This window comes from Lycium ferocissimum, chromosome 5, assembly GCF_029784015.1.
Source record: "Lycium ferocissimum isolate CSIRO_LF1 chromosome 5, AGI_CSIRO_Lferr_CH_V1, whole genome shotgun sequence".
In the NCBI taxonomy this organism is placed as follows: Eukaryota; Viridiplantae; Streptophyta; class Magnoliopsida; order Solanales; family Solanaceae; genus Lycium; species Lycium ferocissimum.
In genome coordinates, this window is record NC_081346.1 from 32,939,660 (window position 1) to 32,958,529 (window position 18,870).

Genomic DNA, 18,870 nt, shown 5'->3' on the forward strand with positions numbered 1-18,870 from the left:
TTTAATAAGAATACCAGCTAGTTGATCTTCAAATCGAATCTTTGATAACTCTAAAAAAAATTCGTCTAATTTTTCCTGATCAAAGATCTATCCACCTCAACATGTTTTATCAGATCATGTTAAAGTCGATTATGAACGATACTACATGCAACTTTATTGTCACAATAAAATTGGATTTTATTCATGGAAGTATAACCCTAATCATGCAAAAGGAGTTTAAGCCATATAGGCTCCCAGAGCCCAAGTGTCATGGCCATATAGGCTCACAGTCTGTTTTTTACTTTTCAAAAGCGACAAGATTACTTCGTATGGCGTCGTATTTTGGACTAATCAAAATATTGATTGCAACTGCTGGCGTGGCTCGCGCCGCTCGCCTTCCTGATTTTGGAAAGGGTTCTTGTAAGGCTCCGTTTGGACATGATTTGAAATTATGATATGAAATCAGTTATTTAAAATTAATAATTTAAAGTTGAAAATAAGATAATTTAAAGTTGAAATTTTATTTGAACATGTAATTTGAATTTCTTAACTTGCATTTTTTCTCATAAACATAAAACCTCACAACTCGTGAAAATCATCAAAACTTTCCCAATTCTTATAAAATCTTATCAAATTTTACAAATTATAGTTCATAACAAAGTCAATACCTTACTAGAAGACCTTTCTAAAAAATACAGCATCTATTGATCGAACTTCAGTTTAATAGAAAGAAAAATTAAACACGAGTTGTAGTATAACTACTCTTTAATATAATCCTCCCACATAGTATATACAATTTCTTGACGGGAAGCGTGCATTTCCTATCAGATGAACGAGAAAACGAACCAACATTGTTACTTTGAGCCGGTTGTTGGTCAATATCATTAGCAACCGTATCATCATGTTTATATTCCGTGAATATTTCATCACTCCGTTGGTATTCTGTAGAAATAAATTTAGTTGGTAAATGATTGGTAAGAGTAAAATTATTATAAATATACTACCAACTTGCAAATTTTTTTTAATATTTGATACAAATGGTTGGTAAATATATCTACCAACTTATAGATTGATTTTATAAAATATAAACTTATGGGTTAAATTTTACATTTAAAAAAAAAATCTGAAATCATGATTTGGACTCCCCAATTATATTTTTTTTTAGAGAATTTGGAATTTGAAATCATGATATGAAGTTGTTGTGCAAGTTGAAAACAAATGCTGATTTGAAAAAAATATGGCCAAACGCCTACTAGATGTGAACGTCAATTCAATGAGCCACAAGAGCACGGGCGGTTTGGCAGGTTTGAATTTGGTGTGACAAGACTGAATAGCAGTCACGGTCTTGAAAATATAGAAACACACTTACACAGTCAACATAAATGTGAATCTAGGGAAGTATAAGGAAAAACGAATCTAGGGAAGTTCCATTCACGAAAGTCGATAATTGTCCAGTTAATAAGAATACACCATGTGACGAACTGATTTGGCTTGTGACCCCATTTCCTAAAATTAAAGGTCAAAACTTGATACAAACTCTTCTTTTCATCGTATTACGGTTTGCAGATTGTCATTTAGCTAGAAACTACTTAACTATAAGGAAGGACTTCTGCTAAACACCTCTTACTTTGCCTCCACTTTGTCTACTCATCAAAAGAATTTTGACAAAAATGGCAAGATTCATCTGTGAGCCTGTTTGGATGACTTATAAGCTAAGCCAAACGGGCTCTGTATCATGCTTGACCTTTCCCTAAATTCACATTAATAGACGTATCATGCTTGACCTTTCCCTAAATTAATAGACGTAAGGAAATTCACTTCCCCTAAGTACTAGGAGTGATGATGAACAAATAACACTACATGAAGGCGTTAATATTTCAATTTGAAAGAAACATGCTCGATAGTGTGACTATAATAGTAGTAGTACTTAGTCGTAGTGGGAGAATAATAACCAAGATCGGTTCGGTGTATACTCTTGGAAGAATTTCATAATAGGATTCCTGAAAAGAAATACATTTTTTGGAGAGTTTCATGATAGGATCCCTGAAGATCTTAATACAGAACCGGTCAGTTACGACGAAGCACTACTAGACGAAGTTGCATCGAAAAACAACTTGGTAAGTTATTTTTTTGCAAAGAGCTTATTGGCTAAGACTTTTGGTAGTCGTGCAAAAGGTATGAACCTTGAGTCATCAAAGCCTTTCTGACTCGGCCTGGCCCGGTCGCCCTACGCGACTGGCGCTTCAAAAGGCGAAACTCAGTATTTATTATAGAACAATTATTTATTCATTGTTTAATAAAGAGTTAAATAGATCATGTACTAGTATTTGTGTCCTTTACTTATATAGTAGATGATTTAGTGTATAGAGTTTAGCTTATACACAGAAGATTAAATCGTCGGTTCTTATAAGTATAAAATTTATGTTCACAATCTAAGATGAAAATTGGACAAAACCATCGGTATGATTGTAGCACAAGATTAATATAATGTATCTTCATTATGGGAATGGTACAGTGCCATCTTCTTGTGCTAGTACATTTTGTATGTATTGAACGAACCAAGTAGAGATAAATGTTTTTATACTGAATATACAAAACAAATTCTCTAGTTCATTAAATGTACTTATACTCTTAATCTTGATATAATTATTATGATCAATGTGATTTGTTTATTATTTTGATTTATTAAAAGGTACGACTCAATTGTTGATCTATGTATTCCTGGTAAATTGGATAATGGCAAATTACATTTGTGAAATAATAATTAGTAGATAGAATCCATGTCTCGACTTTGAGATTGATGATACCTCTTTATGAATGCTTATAAGTTTCATGTGAAAATCCTGCAGGTGGATTTTGTATCCGTCACATGATATAAGTTAAGCAGAAATATAAAGGATTCAATTAGTCAATTAATTAAATTGTCAGTAATTTAATTTAATTGATTGGTATCTGTAATCTTAACATGGGAGTTAAATAAGATTTAATGAAAGATTTCGAAATTGAACGAGGAGTGCGATACGATTTTTTAGTGGAATAATTCGTAATTTATTATGGTAGGATTAATTCAGATATTTCGAATTAATTCCATAATAGGAAGCCTCGTTAATTAAATTATGTGGTCCCTGCTGTGCCCGAATAATAAAGAATTAAATGGAATATTATTTCTTGGTGGAAAATAAAGACCCAACAGGTTTTGAAAAAGGAAAAAACCCTAAAACCTGAAGTTATAAAATAGGGGTCTTATTCCATAAGGAGGAGAAAGGGTTTTTACAAGTTTCTACTCTTTTCCCATAGAAATTCGCCCACACGAATTTCACAAATTACGGTATTATTCGGGTTACACGAGTAAGTGGAACGAAGGATGGCGATCAACTGGATGGTGTGTGCTCGTGGTTGAAGATTCGATTCTTGGTCGCGGTCACGCTTCAAGAGATAAGTATCGATTTTATGTTTGATTAAAATCTTCGATTATGTGTTGTCTATATTACATGCAAGTTCAATCCTGGCTATTTACTTCGGCTGCGTATGCCTGTATTCCATCAATAGTAAAGTCAGATGATTAGTGAATAAGGCCCTTTGGACATATTCTTTTTTTCCTTTTTTTTTTTTTTTTTTTTTTTTTTTTTTTTGGCTCAAAAACCTATTTGTTTATTATGTTAATTTTTCAATTCAAACTTGAAAAAAAAAATTGAAAAATTGATTTGAACAAGGTTTTTCAAGGTAAAAGATAAATTTTCCACGCAAAATTTCAATATTTTTTAAATGTGAAATACATGTCCAAACACAACTTCATCTCTTAATTTTTTTTAAAAAAACTTAATTTCAAAAATTCTTTGTTAAAATATCATTCAGCTCATGTTCAGACGCCAACTAAGATAGTTTTCACCTTTACGTTTGGTAAGTAAGACGTTATTTTTTGGTTCTCTTTTAATTACATTAATTTTGTCAAGGATCCATTTTATTCTACTTTTTTTTTTTTTTAAATCTAGAGTTAGTTAACAATATAGAGTTTAAGTTTTTTGCACAGTCAATGTATACCTTTTTTACACCATCATGTAATATTAATCTGCTACAGCAGGACATCAACTATTCCCTAATTATTTTCCTTAAAAATGCTTTTTTATTAATTTTTCCTCTATTTCTCTCACCTCTTCAAACCCTCCGCCTTCCGTGGTCTCTCAAATCACGGTGATTTATAGTTACACATTCGTTTCCTCTCTCTTTTGCCTCTTGTACTCATATCACAGATGTAGCAGCAGTCTTTTTGCCAATTTTGTTTCTGATGTGAAGACATACCAGTATTACGTTACTGAAGAATGGTGTCAACATTAACAGCAAATATTTGATGTGTTTTATTATCAATTCCCAGCAAAGATGAAAACGAATCGCATGACTTAACAATGTAATTTAAGGTTCCTTTATTTCTCTAGTATCATAATCGGTACCTGTAGACTTTTCAAATTACATAAATAAAGTCTTTGCAAACTAATATGTTTTCCATGAATTTAAGAACCCAAACCTAATTCAGTAATTTAATCGAGACGACGGAATTTGAACATAACTATGAAGAAAAATAATAAAGTTGGGAAAAGGAAATAATTCTAATTACAAGTACAATTTGGAAATAATTTCAGTTACAGTATAAGTAGGGTTCAATTTGCCTTAAACGTTTTTTTCTTTTCTAAATTAAATAATTTTGAAAAGGTAATACTTTATTAATTACTTCCTCCGTCCCATAATAAGTGTCACTTTAGCAAAAAATACGCATATTAAGAAACTAATAATGCAATGTGAAGTTTACCAAATTATCCCTATATAGTAAAAATAAATTACTTTTACCTTTTGATTATAGCATGCACAAGAAGTAAACCTTTTGACATTGGAAATCCAATAATACCAACTTACTATGTGGCTTTTTCAATCATCATTTAGATGTTACTTTATTGTTCAAGGATAGAATAGGAAAAAAAATTAGTCAATTTATGTTTTGATATTCTAATATGACACTTATTATGGAATAAAAATATTTGATTAAGATAAACGGAGAAAGTAAAATTTACTATGAGTAATTACCTTTAAATTTACTTGATTGTGTAAGAAATTTTGTGCAATAGCACTGCACAGAACTTAAACTCAACAATATTAGGGCGCGAAGCACCAAGCATTTCACCACGAGGCGTGGTAGTGTTAAAAAGTCCACGTCAACTTTTAGAACTTTTATTTAACACTCCCACTAGAATTTGCTGCTTTTTGCCCTTTGGCGAATCAGAATTCACAGTAAGAGAAGCAACGTTAATTTATTGTCCCTCTGTGCACCTTGGAATATACACCCGTCTTAGAATTTTTGATCAAAATAAGCTATTATTTAACCCAATTCATCAAAATAATACGTTTTTAATTTTTTTTACAGAACTAGTATAAACGTATTCCTGAGTAACGTATTAGCATTATTTTATTCAAAAATTCTGACGGAAAAAACAGCTAATAACTGGACGGCGTTAAAATAAAAGTCGTTACTGACAGTAACGATTTATGCCTATTATGTATCCCAAGGCCACGACTATTAGTTATCCCTTCATTTAAAATAACGACGTCGTTAAATGTTTTCTAATAAATGTGAATAGATATACAACTGAGAAGCTCATTGAACAAATTTTCCTTTTCAACCTAAAACCCCTCTTCTAAATAAAACCCTAGCATCACTATCACCGGAGAACAACAAATTTACTCGATCCATATATTATTTTATCTATCTCTACAAATTGATTTTGTTCCGATGATATAGATTGTGACGTTTATTCGATTTTTTGCCGCAAGTTTTAAATGTGAAACTTTCAAAGCTCAGTATTTTGTGCGATTTTGCTTGCAAAAATCGATCAAGAAGCTTGGAACAGGATACTGTGATTAAGGTATGTGTTTTTTCACACACTAGTATAGTGGAAGAATTAATTACGTTTCAAACTTTCAATTTCTGGATTAGAAGATAATGGTATGACGAATTTCCCCCTTTATCTTCAAAAAATGGTAGTATTCTTGTTTCTGTGTTTTTCGTTTGGGAAGCTACGGAGTTTTTTCCTCTGTTTTTTCACTTTCTTAAGAAGATGTGATGTTCACATTTTTTAGGCAAAAAAAGCATAGAAGTTTCATAGAAAATATTCACTTGTGTAGGTATTTTTGTTTTATGGCGGAAAATAATGCATATCAGATGGATCCGGTCCACTCGACTCGTCCGTATTGAATGAACAACTCACCCATAGGTCACGGGATATATGGGATGGAAAGGATAATGTGATTTTGAATACAAGGAGATGTGATGGAAATTTTTGGGACTTCGTAAAGGAACATCCAATTGATACACGAGTCTTGGAAGTGATTAGACTATCGGGATTGTACGGTGTTTATAGATCTCATCGACCTACTATTGATCGTAGTTTGATTACTTCATTAGTTGAAAGATGGCGTCCGAAACTCATACGTTCCACTTTAGGACGGGAGAAGCGACAATCACACTTGCAAGACGTAGAGGTGTTGTATGGCTTACCCGTGAATGGTGATCCGATTGGGAATGAGTTGGCGAGGAGCACAGAGGATTGGAAAGACATTTGTCAAAGATTATTAGGTTTTAGCCCACTTCCTGGAGACTTTAAAAAAAATAGCCTCAAGGTATCTGCACTTAATCAACACATGCTACGTCATCCAAAATTACTTGACACGCAACACAAGATATGGTCAATCAGAAGGCTAGATGTTATATGTTTTGGATGATTGCTGGTATGATGATGGCGGATACATCTGGAAGTAATTTGAAGCTTATGTACTTACCTATGCTCGAGGACGTCAACACAATAGGATCTTACAGTTGGGGTAGTGCGACCCTAGCGTGCTTGTATCACTATCTTTGTAAGGCCTCACGGTTGAGCAACATGAGATAGCGGGATTCCTACCACTACTACGGGTATACCTAAAAATATTAATAAAAGTATTAATCGTATTTATAAAAAAAAAACTTGTTCAATTCCTAAACGTATAGTTCTCTTTCTTCTAATTAGATTTTTCTAACCTTCTTACATGGAATGCTCCTCCCAGAGTATACATATAGTTCTCTTTATTTTCTTTCTAGCTAAACGATAAGATTTTTTATTTCCTTTTTGCTATAATGAAAAAAATGATGTTGATTGTTTTAGTTTACTGCAGCAGTTGCATTAAATGATGCTGAAATTAATGTTTTTTCTTCAGGTTTGGGCATGGGAGAGAATTACTGTCCTCAGGCCCCAGATATTAAAACAAAGGGACGCGAATGCTGGTTTACCTAGGGGTCCACGCGCTACTAGATGGTTTGCACATTTTAGTTGGACCAAAACTACCCAATATGTGTTGAAAGTTTTTAGGGATGCACTTGATTCCATGACGGAGGATCAGGTACAATGTTGTATTAGTTTTGTTTTAATTTTCATGTATATTGTAATTGTAAGGACTCATTCGATTTATTTGTTTCATTTAGTTTATTTGGGAACCATATTCTGATGAATTAATTGAGAGCCTTCCCGATTATTGTCGTGTTGGACGAAATATATGGCGTGCTAGAGTCACAATATTTTGTTGGGATGTTGTCGAGGTTCACTTGCCTGATCGAGTTATGAGGCAATTTGGAATGATACAGGAGATACCACCAACTCCGTTTCCATTTGATCCCACACATTTTAACCACGATCGTCGGGGAAGGCCAAATACAAATTGGGAATTGGAGCATGCACAATGGTTGCCATTTTGGCACCAACGACTTCGATACGTTATTAATGCACCGGTCAATCATGAACCACTTCGGTACGATGACCCTACCTTGTTTGGTTCGGACGCATTACTCGTCTTGTTATTGGTAATCCTACTTCGCGTCCTCAGCGGCAACAAGGTTATGTGCCTAATGCAACGGCTTATGAAGCAATGGTAAGTGGTGCATATTTATTTTGGTTCAACAGTCCTACATGTTTCTTGTATATACAATGTGAAAACTGCATCAGATAATCAGTTCTACACTAGTTGCAGCATATTAATAACTTCCTTTGTCTTTGTTGTTTCGGTTAAAAGATCCTACCAAATAACTGATCATGTATAAATTAATCTAGTGGTTCTTAAGTTTAGTTTCAGGTGAACTATTTGATAGATGGTATATTACAACTTGTGATATACTAACCACCTCTTTCTCCTTTTTGAAACTATGATGCATGCTCTGCCCATAATTCTGAAGCAAATTTGTGTTAAAAAGGTACTGTTTGGTTCCATGAAAATGCATTTGGGACAGAGTATTACTGTACTATTCTAAAGATGCTTGATTTTGATGTGGTTTCACACGAAAAGTTATATTCATTCAGTGGTTGATAAAGCAAAATCACTCGGTGATCAGCCATTATTTGAGGAATTTTATATGTTTCGTGCAATGGTGCGGACTGAAGGTGAAAAGTGCTTGACATATGTGCACGAGGCTGATAGAATTCATTTACAAGCCGATTATAAAAAAGATGGGGTACATGCGACCATATACGTCCTACCGTTCGTAGCCGAGGAAAAGGTGGTGTTCTTTGGTAGGAGGGAACGTGCTATTAAGAGAGGTCGAGTGTCTATTGAAATGGATGAAATGCATCGGGAAGATGCCCAAGCGATCCGGAGGAAGATGATCCGGCAACAACAAATTGTAATATTGGTTCCACTTCAAGGGCGACACTCACGAATTCACTCGGGCATCAGGTATGACATATCAACCAACAACTACTCAGATTGTGCCATACATGACGCCACAAACTCCACAATATTCAAGAGATCCAAGTCTTTCGTCTTTTGAGAACATATTTGTTGAGAATGGTCCTGTTTTCAACTCATCGCCTGTGCAAATATCCATCGATATCCCTGAGGCCACTAATAGAGATGATGGGCAGGACTCCAATATTGAGATACAAGGTAATGGGTTGGATGATTCCAACGATAAAGTGGATGGTGAACCATCAATGAGGCAGAAGCGTAAAATTATTCGTAAGCGTTGTGCGACCGGGAGTCACTTTCTTGATCGGCATGGTAGGATTAAAAAGCGACGCGAGTAGAAGTAAAAAGACAAGGTAGAAGCAAAAAGAAATGAATGCATCACTAATAGTTTGGCTTGTAAGTAAGATGAAGGCACATAATCTCGCTGATCTAGTTTAGTAGGAATGATTTTTTTTTTTTTTTTTTTTGCTCACTGCTGGTGTTGTTTTGAAGCTGGAAAAGAAACAGCTATGGTGTATTAGTCTTTTTTTGCTTTTTGTATTCAGCTATGGTGCAAAGAAGTTTTAATTGGAAGTCATGATTGTATTTGGTTTTTGCTAGCAAGTCATGATCGACATTAACCTTCAAGATGTGTATTTCTTTTGATCATCCATGAGCGCTTATTTACTTATTTTATGTCTTGAAGAAGATTTTACGCGAGCCGGTATTGACTAGGAGCTGTTTGGATTGGCTTCAATCATGAATTTTTTTTTTTTTTTGTTGCTCACTGCTGGTGTTGTTTTGAAGCTGGAAAAGAAACAGCTATGGTGTATTAGTCTTTTTTTGCTTTTTGTATTCAGCTATGGTGCAAAGAAGTTTTAATTGGAAGTCATGATTGTATTTGGTTTTTCTAGCAAGTCATGATCGACATTAACCTTCAAGATGTGTATTTCTTTTTATCATCCATGAGCAGTTTATTTACTTATTTTATGTACTGAAGAAGATTTTGCAGAGCTGGTGTTGACTAGGAGCCTGTTTGGATTGGCTTCAATCATGAATTTTTTTTTTTTTTTTTTTGTTGCTCACTGCTGGTGTTGTTTTGAAGTTGGAAAAGAAACAGCTATGGTGTATTAGTCTTTTTTTGCTTTTTGTATTCAGCTATGGTGCAAAGAAGTTTTAAGTGGAAGTCTGCCCCCTCCGGCAGACTTTTAGTTAAACACAACTAAAAGTCTGCCGGACCCGGCATAACTAAACATAACTAAAAGTCGCCCCCGGCACTTTTTAGTTAAACACAACTAAAAGTCTGCACGGACCGCATAACTAAACATAACTAAAAGTCACGCCTCCGAAGACGGACTTTTAGTTAAACACAACTAAAAGTCGCCGGATCCGATAACTAAATATAACTAAAAGTTACGCCTCTCCAAAGATATTCAGCTTGCATTTCTAAGAAAGTATGCCTCAGATCGAGCTTGCATTTTAATCTTCTTATGCAGATATTGTTCCAACTCACATTCACAACTTAAACATAGTCACTTGGGATTAATATTCTTAGAAGCTAAGAATCAGCTGCCTCCTCGAAGACCTGCAAGACATTCATCCAAGTTCAGTTAGGTGAAAGTAGAGACATATCTTGTTAAGTGGCAACGTATATTACGAGATGACAAAGAAGGCATACGAATACTTGAAGATTCATACCTAGTTTGATGGAACTACTTCAAAACACAACTAGAATTTATATAAACATGGAGATATAGAGAATCCGTACAATGAATAATCAATGCCTAATACATGTTGATTATCAACGGCATCAAGCTCTCACTTTTTCCTCAGTCAATAAAGAGTATGAACAAAAACAATTAATAACGAGTCTTTTTTTGCTTTTTGTATTCAGCTATGGTGCAAACAAGTTTTAATTGGAAGTCATGATTGTATTTGGTTTTTTCTAGCAAGTCATGATCGACATTAACCTTCAAGATGTGTATTTCTTTTTATCATCCATGAGCAGTTTATTTACTTATTTTATGTACTGAAGAAGATTTTGCAGAGCTGGTGTTGACTAGGAGCCTGTTTGGATTGGCTTCAATCATGAATTTTTTTTTTTTTTTTGTTGCTCACTGCTGGTGTTGTTTTGAAGTTGGAAAAGAAACAGCTATGGTGTATTAGTCTTTTTTTGCTTTTTGTATTCAGCTATGGTGCAAAGAAGTTTTAAGTGGAAGTCTGCCCCCTCCGGCAGACTTTTAGTTAAACACAACTAAAAGTCTTAACTAAAAGTTTCTCCGGACCCGGCATAACTAAACATAACTAAAAGTCGCCCCTCCGATCGGAGACTTTTAGTTAAACACACAACTAAAAGTCTGGGATTAATATTCTTAGCCGGACCGGCATAACTAAACATAACTAGAAGTGCAAAGAAGCGCATACCTCCGCGGACTTTTAGTTAAACACAACTAAAAGTCTGCCGGACCCGGCATAACTAAACAAACTCGACTAACACTAAGTTTTACCACGGGTTGGACATTGACGCCTATCATGTCCAGTTTGCCTACACAACCCGCAAGCTCGCCCATATACTGCAGGACCATGATCCATCTCATTAGGAATTCTAGTTGTCCTTGGTCGATTGGGACGACGATAAAGTTCATTACTTGTCATTCTAAAACTTGGAGATGGCCAATACGCCTCGTGCCCAACAACCCGGCAGAAATGACCCGATCCAATATGTTGTAGCATAATTCTCTATTGTGAAATGCTCGGCGACAAAATTTCTAGCCAATCCTCCCATTCTTTCGGAATCCTTCATGACATGTGAACATGGAAAACCGCAAATTAGCCCATTTTCCACAATCACATTTTTTTTCATTCGAAGAAACACGGTGAGGATTACCACCAGTACCATCAACCTGCATAGATCTAACCTCATATACCCCTGTGGGTATATTCCAATCATAAACAAAGTGCCTTTTTGAACTTTCATAGTTCTTTTCCCACTTCATTTTGAACCTCCCCGTCCATAGTTCATTTTGCTCCAGAAGTTGCTGCGCTGTTTGAGACCTACGAGTATACCGTTCAACGCCTTTGCCCCAATGACGCTTTAACCATAAGAAGATTGACGAAAGCAAGCCTCGTGCTTTCTTGTAACTCCGTTGAACGACTCGAAAGATTTGTTGTCAACACTCCCATCTTTTTCCATCATCATGGCTAATCCGTCCATTTGTCCAGGGGAATTTCCATGAGGTATTGATATGCTTCAACATTTTCTTCCTTAATTTCCCACATCAAGGCTTCAAACTTCCTAATTTGATGGGCGGGAAGCGACCCTCCACATCGCCACCGAGGTCCTTGTTTGGATATCGAGATTGAAAATTACTCTTAAGATGCCTTAGGCAAAATCGATGGAAGGCCCGAGGCTCTTGATACCGCCGCAACTCCGATAAACTAGCCAAAATTCCTTTTGCCCTATCAGAGATCACACATATATCTTCTCTATCCTTTATCACATGTGCGCTCAAATTCCTAAAAAACCATTTCCATGCCTCTTTCGACTCCCTGTCAACAATAGCAAATGCTAGAGGAAGAATGTTATCATTTCCATCAATTCCAACAGCAATTAATAATTTGATGTCATATTTGCCATACATATGAGTTCCATCTACCGAAATAACAGGGCGACACGTTTGGAATCCATCAATGCATGGCTTGAAAGCCCAAAATACAAACTTGAAAGTTTTTACCTCTGGTGAACTCGTAGACTCTTCGTGTTTCCATTCCACAATTGTTCCATGATTAAAGTGCTGAAAAGCTGCAAAAAATTTAGGAAGCTCACTAAATGAATTTTTAAAGTCACCATACACCAATTCAAATGCGCGTTGACGTCCAAGCCACGCTTTCCTGTATGTCACTTGATGACCAAATTTCTCGTGAACCCTAGCCACGACATCTACTACTAACAACTTGGGATTTTTTCGAATTTGGTTTAGAAATAAGGATGCAATCAAATTGGTATCTAGGTTGACATGACCCGTAGTAAGCCCTTGACCTCACATCTATGATTATCAACATACTTTCCTATCTTCCAAAGGTTATTTCCAACCTTCCTACCTCGAAGAAACCATAGACAACCTAATAAATTATAAAACTTGCATCTCACAACCCATAGACTTTTGTTTGACGTTATCACCTCAAACTCTTATTTTTGCGCAAACTCCAAATCGTCACGGCCCGTTTCAATTTTGCTTTGCTGCTAAAATACATATTCTTTTCCAAGTCTTTGTTGGCATCCTAGGACCAAGCCGAACAACATCCCATCTCGATTCTTGTGTAGAAATGAAAATATCTTCCTCGTTCTCCAATGTCGTAAAGTAGTATATATCATGACATGGAAGTTCGGACACACCATGACCAAATTGATTATGAGGATTTACACCAATATTATTTTGAAGTAAATCTCCACTATCACCGATATATTCATCAGGTTCACTTTCTCTTTCACTCTCTTCATCCTCTCCCGAAGGGTCGTCATCCTCTGAATTTTCAGAGCTAATTTCAAAGATTTGCATCATTATACATATCAACGCTGGCCTCAGCTTCTCTGTGGAGAAAAGGAAGAAACCATATTAATAAATTGTAGTAAGATTGTAGGATATATAAGCAAGTTTTTTTCTCTTAGCAGAAAATTTATACGAGTACGAACACATTTAAAAGTTAAAAAATGCAACAATTTTGAGGTTTCTAATAAACCTATTCTAGCACTAAATAATTGAAGCAACAATTAAAAACATGTAAAAATGCAACAATTGGCGGTACAAATATCTTCTGGGGAGTACATATAATTTGACTAATTTATTTGTTGAAAATATATAAACCCAAGCTATCGAAAAAAATCTAACTTTTTGCTTACCTGGCCTCATATTCTCCGTGGCTACTACTAGTACGTCTTTGACTACTTGAGCCTTCATCAAATGATCGATGACCATGCGTGCTAGGACCTGCACCAAATGATTGACGGAAACCATGTGTCGCACTATATGATGACACATTGGTGTGAAATTGATTATAGAAATTTGGATTGTCGTGCATCGGTAATTGCTGGAATGATGGTTGAATAATCGATTCTGCAAAATGAGGCTGACTGGCCATAGCAAATCCATAATTTTGAGCCAACAAATTCATGTGATAACCATGCTGACCACTCATTTGAAATACATTATTTTGATTTGCTGGTTTGGTCTTTACATAAATCTCCAAAATATTTATATCGATCTTATCCGCAAATTTTTGCGGTATGGTGAAAAATTGTAGCAAGGACTGGTCATTCTCAATTTTAAACTCAATGAACCTTGTATTGTTACCTTGAAATGAGCATGGATATTTTCCAGAAATATCAATTTGAATATTTTCACTATTTGTCCCCATCTTCTCATGCAATAGTTCAACCAATTCAAGATAGTTCGTTGAAATAAACATGCTAACAATCATTTTGGCACCTTCAAAGATACCCGAATCCGTTCATTTCAAGAATTATTTCGCCACCCCAATACAAAGCAACCATCACATTATGTTCAAAATTGGCCATCTTTACTCCTACACGCGAAAATAAGACACTTATTATTATTAATATAACAGAAAAATAAATTAAAACTATGGTATTATTTTAACATATTTGACTTAATTAACTCATACCTGTTGAATTTTTTAATGTTGTTCCAACAATAGGCCACACAAGTAGAAGCTTTGCTGAAAATTGTTGGAATGTGTTTGAACATTCGTTTCATACACTATATTTTATAATGATCTGTGGTTTGTTGGACTTTAGCAGTGTGTCGTTATTGTGTGTCACGTTTTACAATTAAAACGTAACTATTGATCACGTTTTATAGTCAAATCAGTCAGAAGGATTCCCAATTTGCAGGATTCTCTGCAAGATTCGATTGCCCGTGCCTAGTTTGAGTAGAAACGTAACTGTCAGTTACGTTTTATCCTAAAATCGTAACTACGAGTTACGACTTTAACATCAATCAATGTCAGATTACGTAGAAGGATTGCTCGTGTATGGATTCTCTAAAGTCGTTACTGACAGTAACGTATTAGGAATAATACGTTACTCACAGTCACGAATTAGCTTTGACACCGTTAACCCCCAGCTATTTTTCCCGTCAGAATTTTTGAATAAAATAATGTCTAATACGTTACTCAGGAATACGTTTATACTAATTCTGTAAAAAAAATTAAAAACGTATTATTTTGGTGAATTGGTTTAAATAATAGCTTATTTTGGTCAAACTCTCCCCGTCTTAGCAATGTCCAAACAAACAGTAAATACACAGTGAAAGTAAATAAAGCTAAGCTATTCTCCCTCCTACTTGCCCTTACTTCCCTGTCTCTCTTGTCAACTTCTCAAGCTTCTTTGATATCTGGGCTCGTTTTGCTTTCTCTGTTTCTAATTAACCTTTTTTCCTTCTGTTTCTTTTACTTTTCTAGGAGTGACATTAATTTCAAATCAGTATTTGTTAAATGAAATATGCATAAAATTTCAACTTTAATTTTATATAAGAATTTTAAATTTTAAATTTTAAATTCTTCAAAAAGTAGGATTTGGAATCCCAAATTATGATTTTAAATTGTTTTAAATGTAAAGCTTGACCCATAAGTTAAAATTTTTGTAAAAAAAATACATAAGTTGATAGATATACTTTTAGATGTAAAACTTGACTCAGAGTAACAATATTAGTGTTACACCCCGTACTTTCGTGCGTTAAGTTTCTTTATGAGTTGGTTGCTATAGAATCGGAAAGCAGAATTATTTTCGAGGATATGTGAGATTAGATGTGTTCATCTTGAGTATACGAGGGTTTAAGTTCATGTTTGGCAAGTGTTGGAAGGATTAGAGGATGAGCAAATCGAAGATAATATGTTTCGTCAAAATTTGATGTTGAGGGGAGAAATACGGACCGTACTTGGAAATACAATCTGTACTTCTCTTGGCAGAGAGGTCAATTTAATGATGGGAATTACGGTCCAAAAATACGGACCGTATTTTCTGGCTGTATTTTTAAGTCGGTTCCAGCTCTGTTCTGTTATATATTTCATGTACCCCTCATTTTATCTTATTTTCTCCATTTCCCCTGATCTCCAACCTTATAGAAAACCCTCTCCAACAATATCTAATCAATTCCTAAGAAAAATCAAGGATCAAAAGAGAAGATCAAGTGTTTAAAGGTTCTTCAATGATTATGGAAGCTTGTTTCTCCTCTTGGTAGGGGTTTTGGAGGATACTTCAAGGTGAAGCACTATTGGAATTGATGTGTTCTTGAGTTTTGAGACAAGACTCTATCTTAACTCCATGTTTATGAGTTTATATGATGGTTATGCAAGGTTTGGAGGGAAGTTTCAAGCATGAATTTGAGTTCATATTGAGATGTAATCTAACTTAAGCCATGTTGTTAATATATTTTTAAGCTAAAACCTTGTTGTAAGAATAGTAGTTGGTGTTGAGATTGTATTGAGAATGTTATACTTGGTACAATTTGAAGAAGAAAGTGTATAAGTGTTGTACACAAAGCGTATATTGGGTTGTTTTGATGTAAATCTCGGGGTGAGTAAAGATATGACATTAAAGAGACTTATATAAGGTTGTAGTTGTGTTGTTAGTTGCTAGGTGTACTATAGTGACTAAGGAGATTGGAATATTAGCCCGACAATTTCATTGTGGGATTTGTTGACGACTTGAGGTATGTTAAGGTTAACTTTCCTTCTTTTGGCATGATCTTGAACGAAACGGAAACTTAACGCTACTCTATGATGATTCCATTCTCAGCGGCTAAGGATGTTCAGTGTTGATTCATGTTTCTAGAATGTTGTTTTTCAGTAAGTCCTTCTTCAGATTCAGTATGATTCATAGAGTCACTTGTTGATGAAAATTATATCTCATAATGATGTTCAAAGGTGTAACGACCTTACGTCACTCCGACAGATTCAGGATGTACTCTTATCATATTCATGCATTGCATATATATATATATATATATATATATATATATATATATATATATATACACGGACCTATGATGCTACGGCATTATATACACGTCTATTATGTATTATCTCTATGGGATCTGGGGAACGTTAGGACGTTATATATGCACTACCACCTGATCAGCTGGTCACATGATGATGATGCCCATGCGAAGCCGATATGATGATGGTGATGCCTACAGAGGCCGATATGATGATGATGATGCCCACAGAGACCGATATGATATGATAGGATACCCGCAGAAGCTTGATAGGCGTTATACACGCATATATATGTATACATACAATACTTATGCATATCATTAGCCCTCAGAGGTAGTTCAGACATCCAGGTTGCATTCATTTTATCCTATGTACTTTTATGTCTCTTTTATGTTACTATCATACCTTACATACTTAGTACTTTGTCTGTACTGACGTCTCTTTTCTGGGGGCGTTGCGTTTCATGCCCGCAGGTTCAGGTAGACAAGTTGACGGTCCGCCTTCGTAGGTTGCTGTTCAGCTGATATTGGAGCACTCTTCTTGTTTTAGAGTTACTATTGTGTTTTGGTACGTTATACTTTTATGGATATATGGGTATGGCGGGGCCTTGTCCCGACCTTGTTATGTCATGCACTCTATTAGAGGTTTGTAGACAGTATAGTATAGTCAGACGTTGTGTGGGCCCCTCGGCCTACATTTTTGCTATATAGTTATCCATGATAGCCTTATCGGCTTGTATAGTTTGTCCAAAAGATAGTTGTATAGTATGTTTTTTCGGGCTCATCCCTTTTTAGCATATTTCTCATATGATCTAGCAGATTTCCATCTGATAATCCTCATGGTCCACCTTTGTTTATGATTATGATATAAAAACATTATTAGCGGTGCTCGGTAGGTAAGGCCCGGGTGCCCGTCATGGCCCTCCGGTTGGGTCTTGAAAGTTGGTTCGTATTGAAAATGCATGCTCGACGTGGAGAGATTATCCGTACCATTTGGTATGATTATATTAAAGAGTATTTACACTACTATTCATGTTAAATTTTCTTTGTTATTGAACTAAAGTTCGATTAATAGATTGTTGTATTTTGTAGAAATGCATTGTAGAAGCGTATTAACTTTGTTATGAACTATGATTTGCTCATTTGGTAAGATTGTATAAGAATTGAAGAAGTTTTGATATTTTTCACAACTTGTGGGGTTTTCATGTTTATGAGGAAAAATACAATTTAAGAAATACAAGTTGCATGACCAAATAAAACTTCAACTTCATATCAACCTGATTTTAAATCATTTCCAAACGGGACCTCGGACTTGCTCCTTCTGTTTCATATTAAGTGATATTTTTATTTTTTCATTTTAATTTAAAATTAGTGATGTTTTACATAATCTAGAAGGTACCAATTATTTTCTTCCAAATTTACTGCTATTTAGATAAGTGAAATTTTACAACATCAACATATCCTGTGTAATCTCACACGTGGGGTCTAAGTGGAGGGAGGGGGTAGGATATACACAGATCTTGCCCCTACCTTTATGGGGCAGAGAGATTGTTTCCGAAAGACTCTTGGCTCAAAAGAAAGAAAAAAAAGGAAAGGAAAAGATAAGTGGAATTTTTGTATAAAAAATTTATATTAAATAGGTACTTCTTTCATCTCAATTTAAGTAATATAGTTTGCCTATGCACGAAGTTTAAGACAAAGAGAAAGACTTGAAATTTGTGGTCTAAAACAAGGCATAAATATTTGTGTGGCTAAAATAAAAAATTTTAAGTTTATTTAGAAATATAATATCCTTTTTGTGACAAATTAAAAAGAAAAGTACATCACATATATTAAATAAAAAACGTACTATTTAATTAAGAATAAATTAGTAAATCTACTTGTAGGAGTTTGCTCAAGCTAAGGAGCCGTTTGGACATGGTTTGAAACCATGATTTGAAATCATGTTTGGACATGTAATTTGGATATCTTAAGTTGTATTTTCTCTTATAGACATAAAAACTCCACAAGTTGTGAAAACTATTAAAACATTCTCAATTCTTGTACAATCTTACCAAATGAGCAAGTCATAGTTCATAACAAAATTAATACGCTACTAGAAAACCTTTTTTTTTTTTGATGACATGGGAACCCGCAGTCG

At 34.9% G+C, this 18,870-nt stretch overlaps 1 protein-coding gene across 1 annotated transcript; it reads left to right on the forward strand.

Moving 5' to 3' along the window:
• The first annotated feature begins 1,216 nt into the window (after positions 1-1,216).
• LOC132057734 (serine/threonine-protein phosphatase 7 long form homolog) lies at positions 1,217-8,099 on the forward strand. Its single transcript, XM_059450339.1, has 4 exons — positions 1,217-1,283; positions 1,975-2,096; positions 7,219-7,401; positions 7,484-8,099. Exons 1-4 carry the CDS (start codon positions 1,217-1,219, stop codon positions 7,928-7,930), a joined length of 819 nt encoding a protein of 272 aa, XP_059306322.1. The 3' UTR covers positions 7,931-8,099.
• The last annotated feature ends 10,771 nt before the right edge of the window (positions 8,100-18,870 follow it).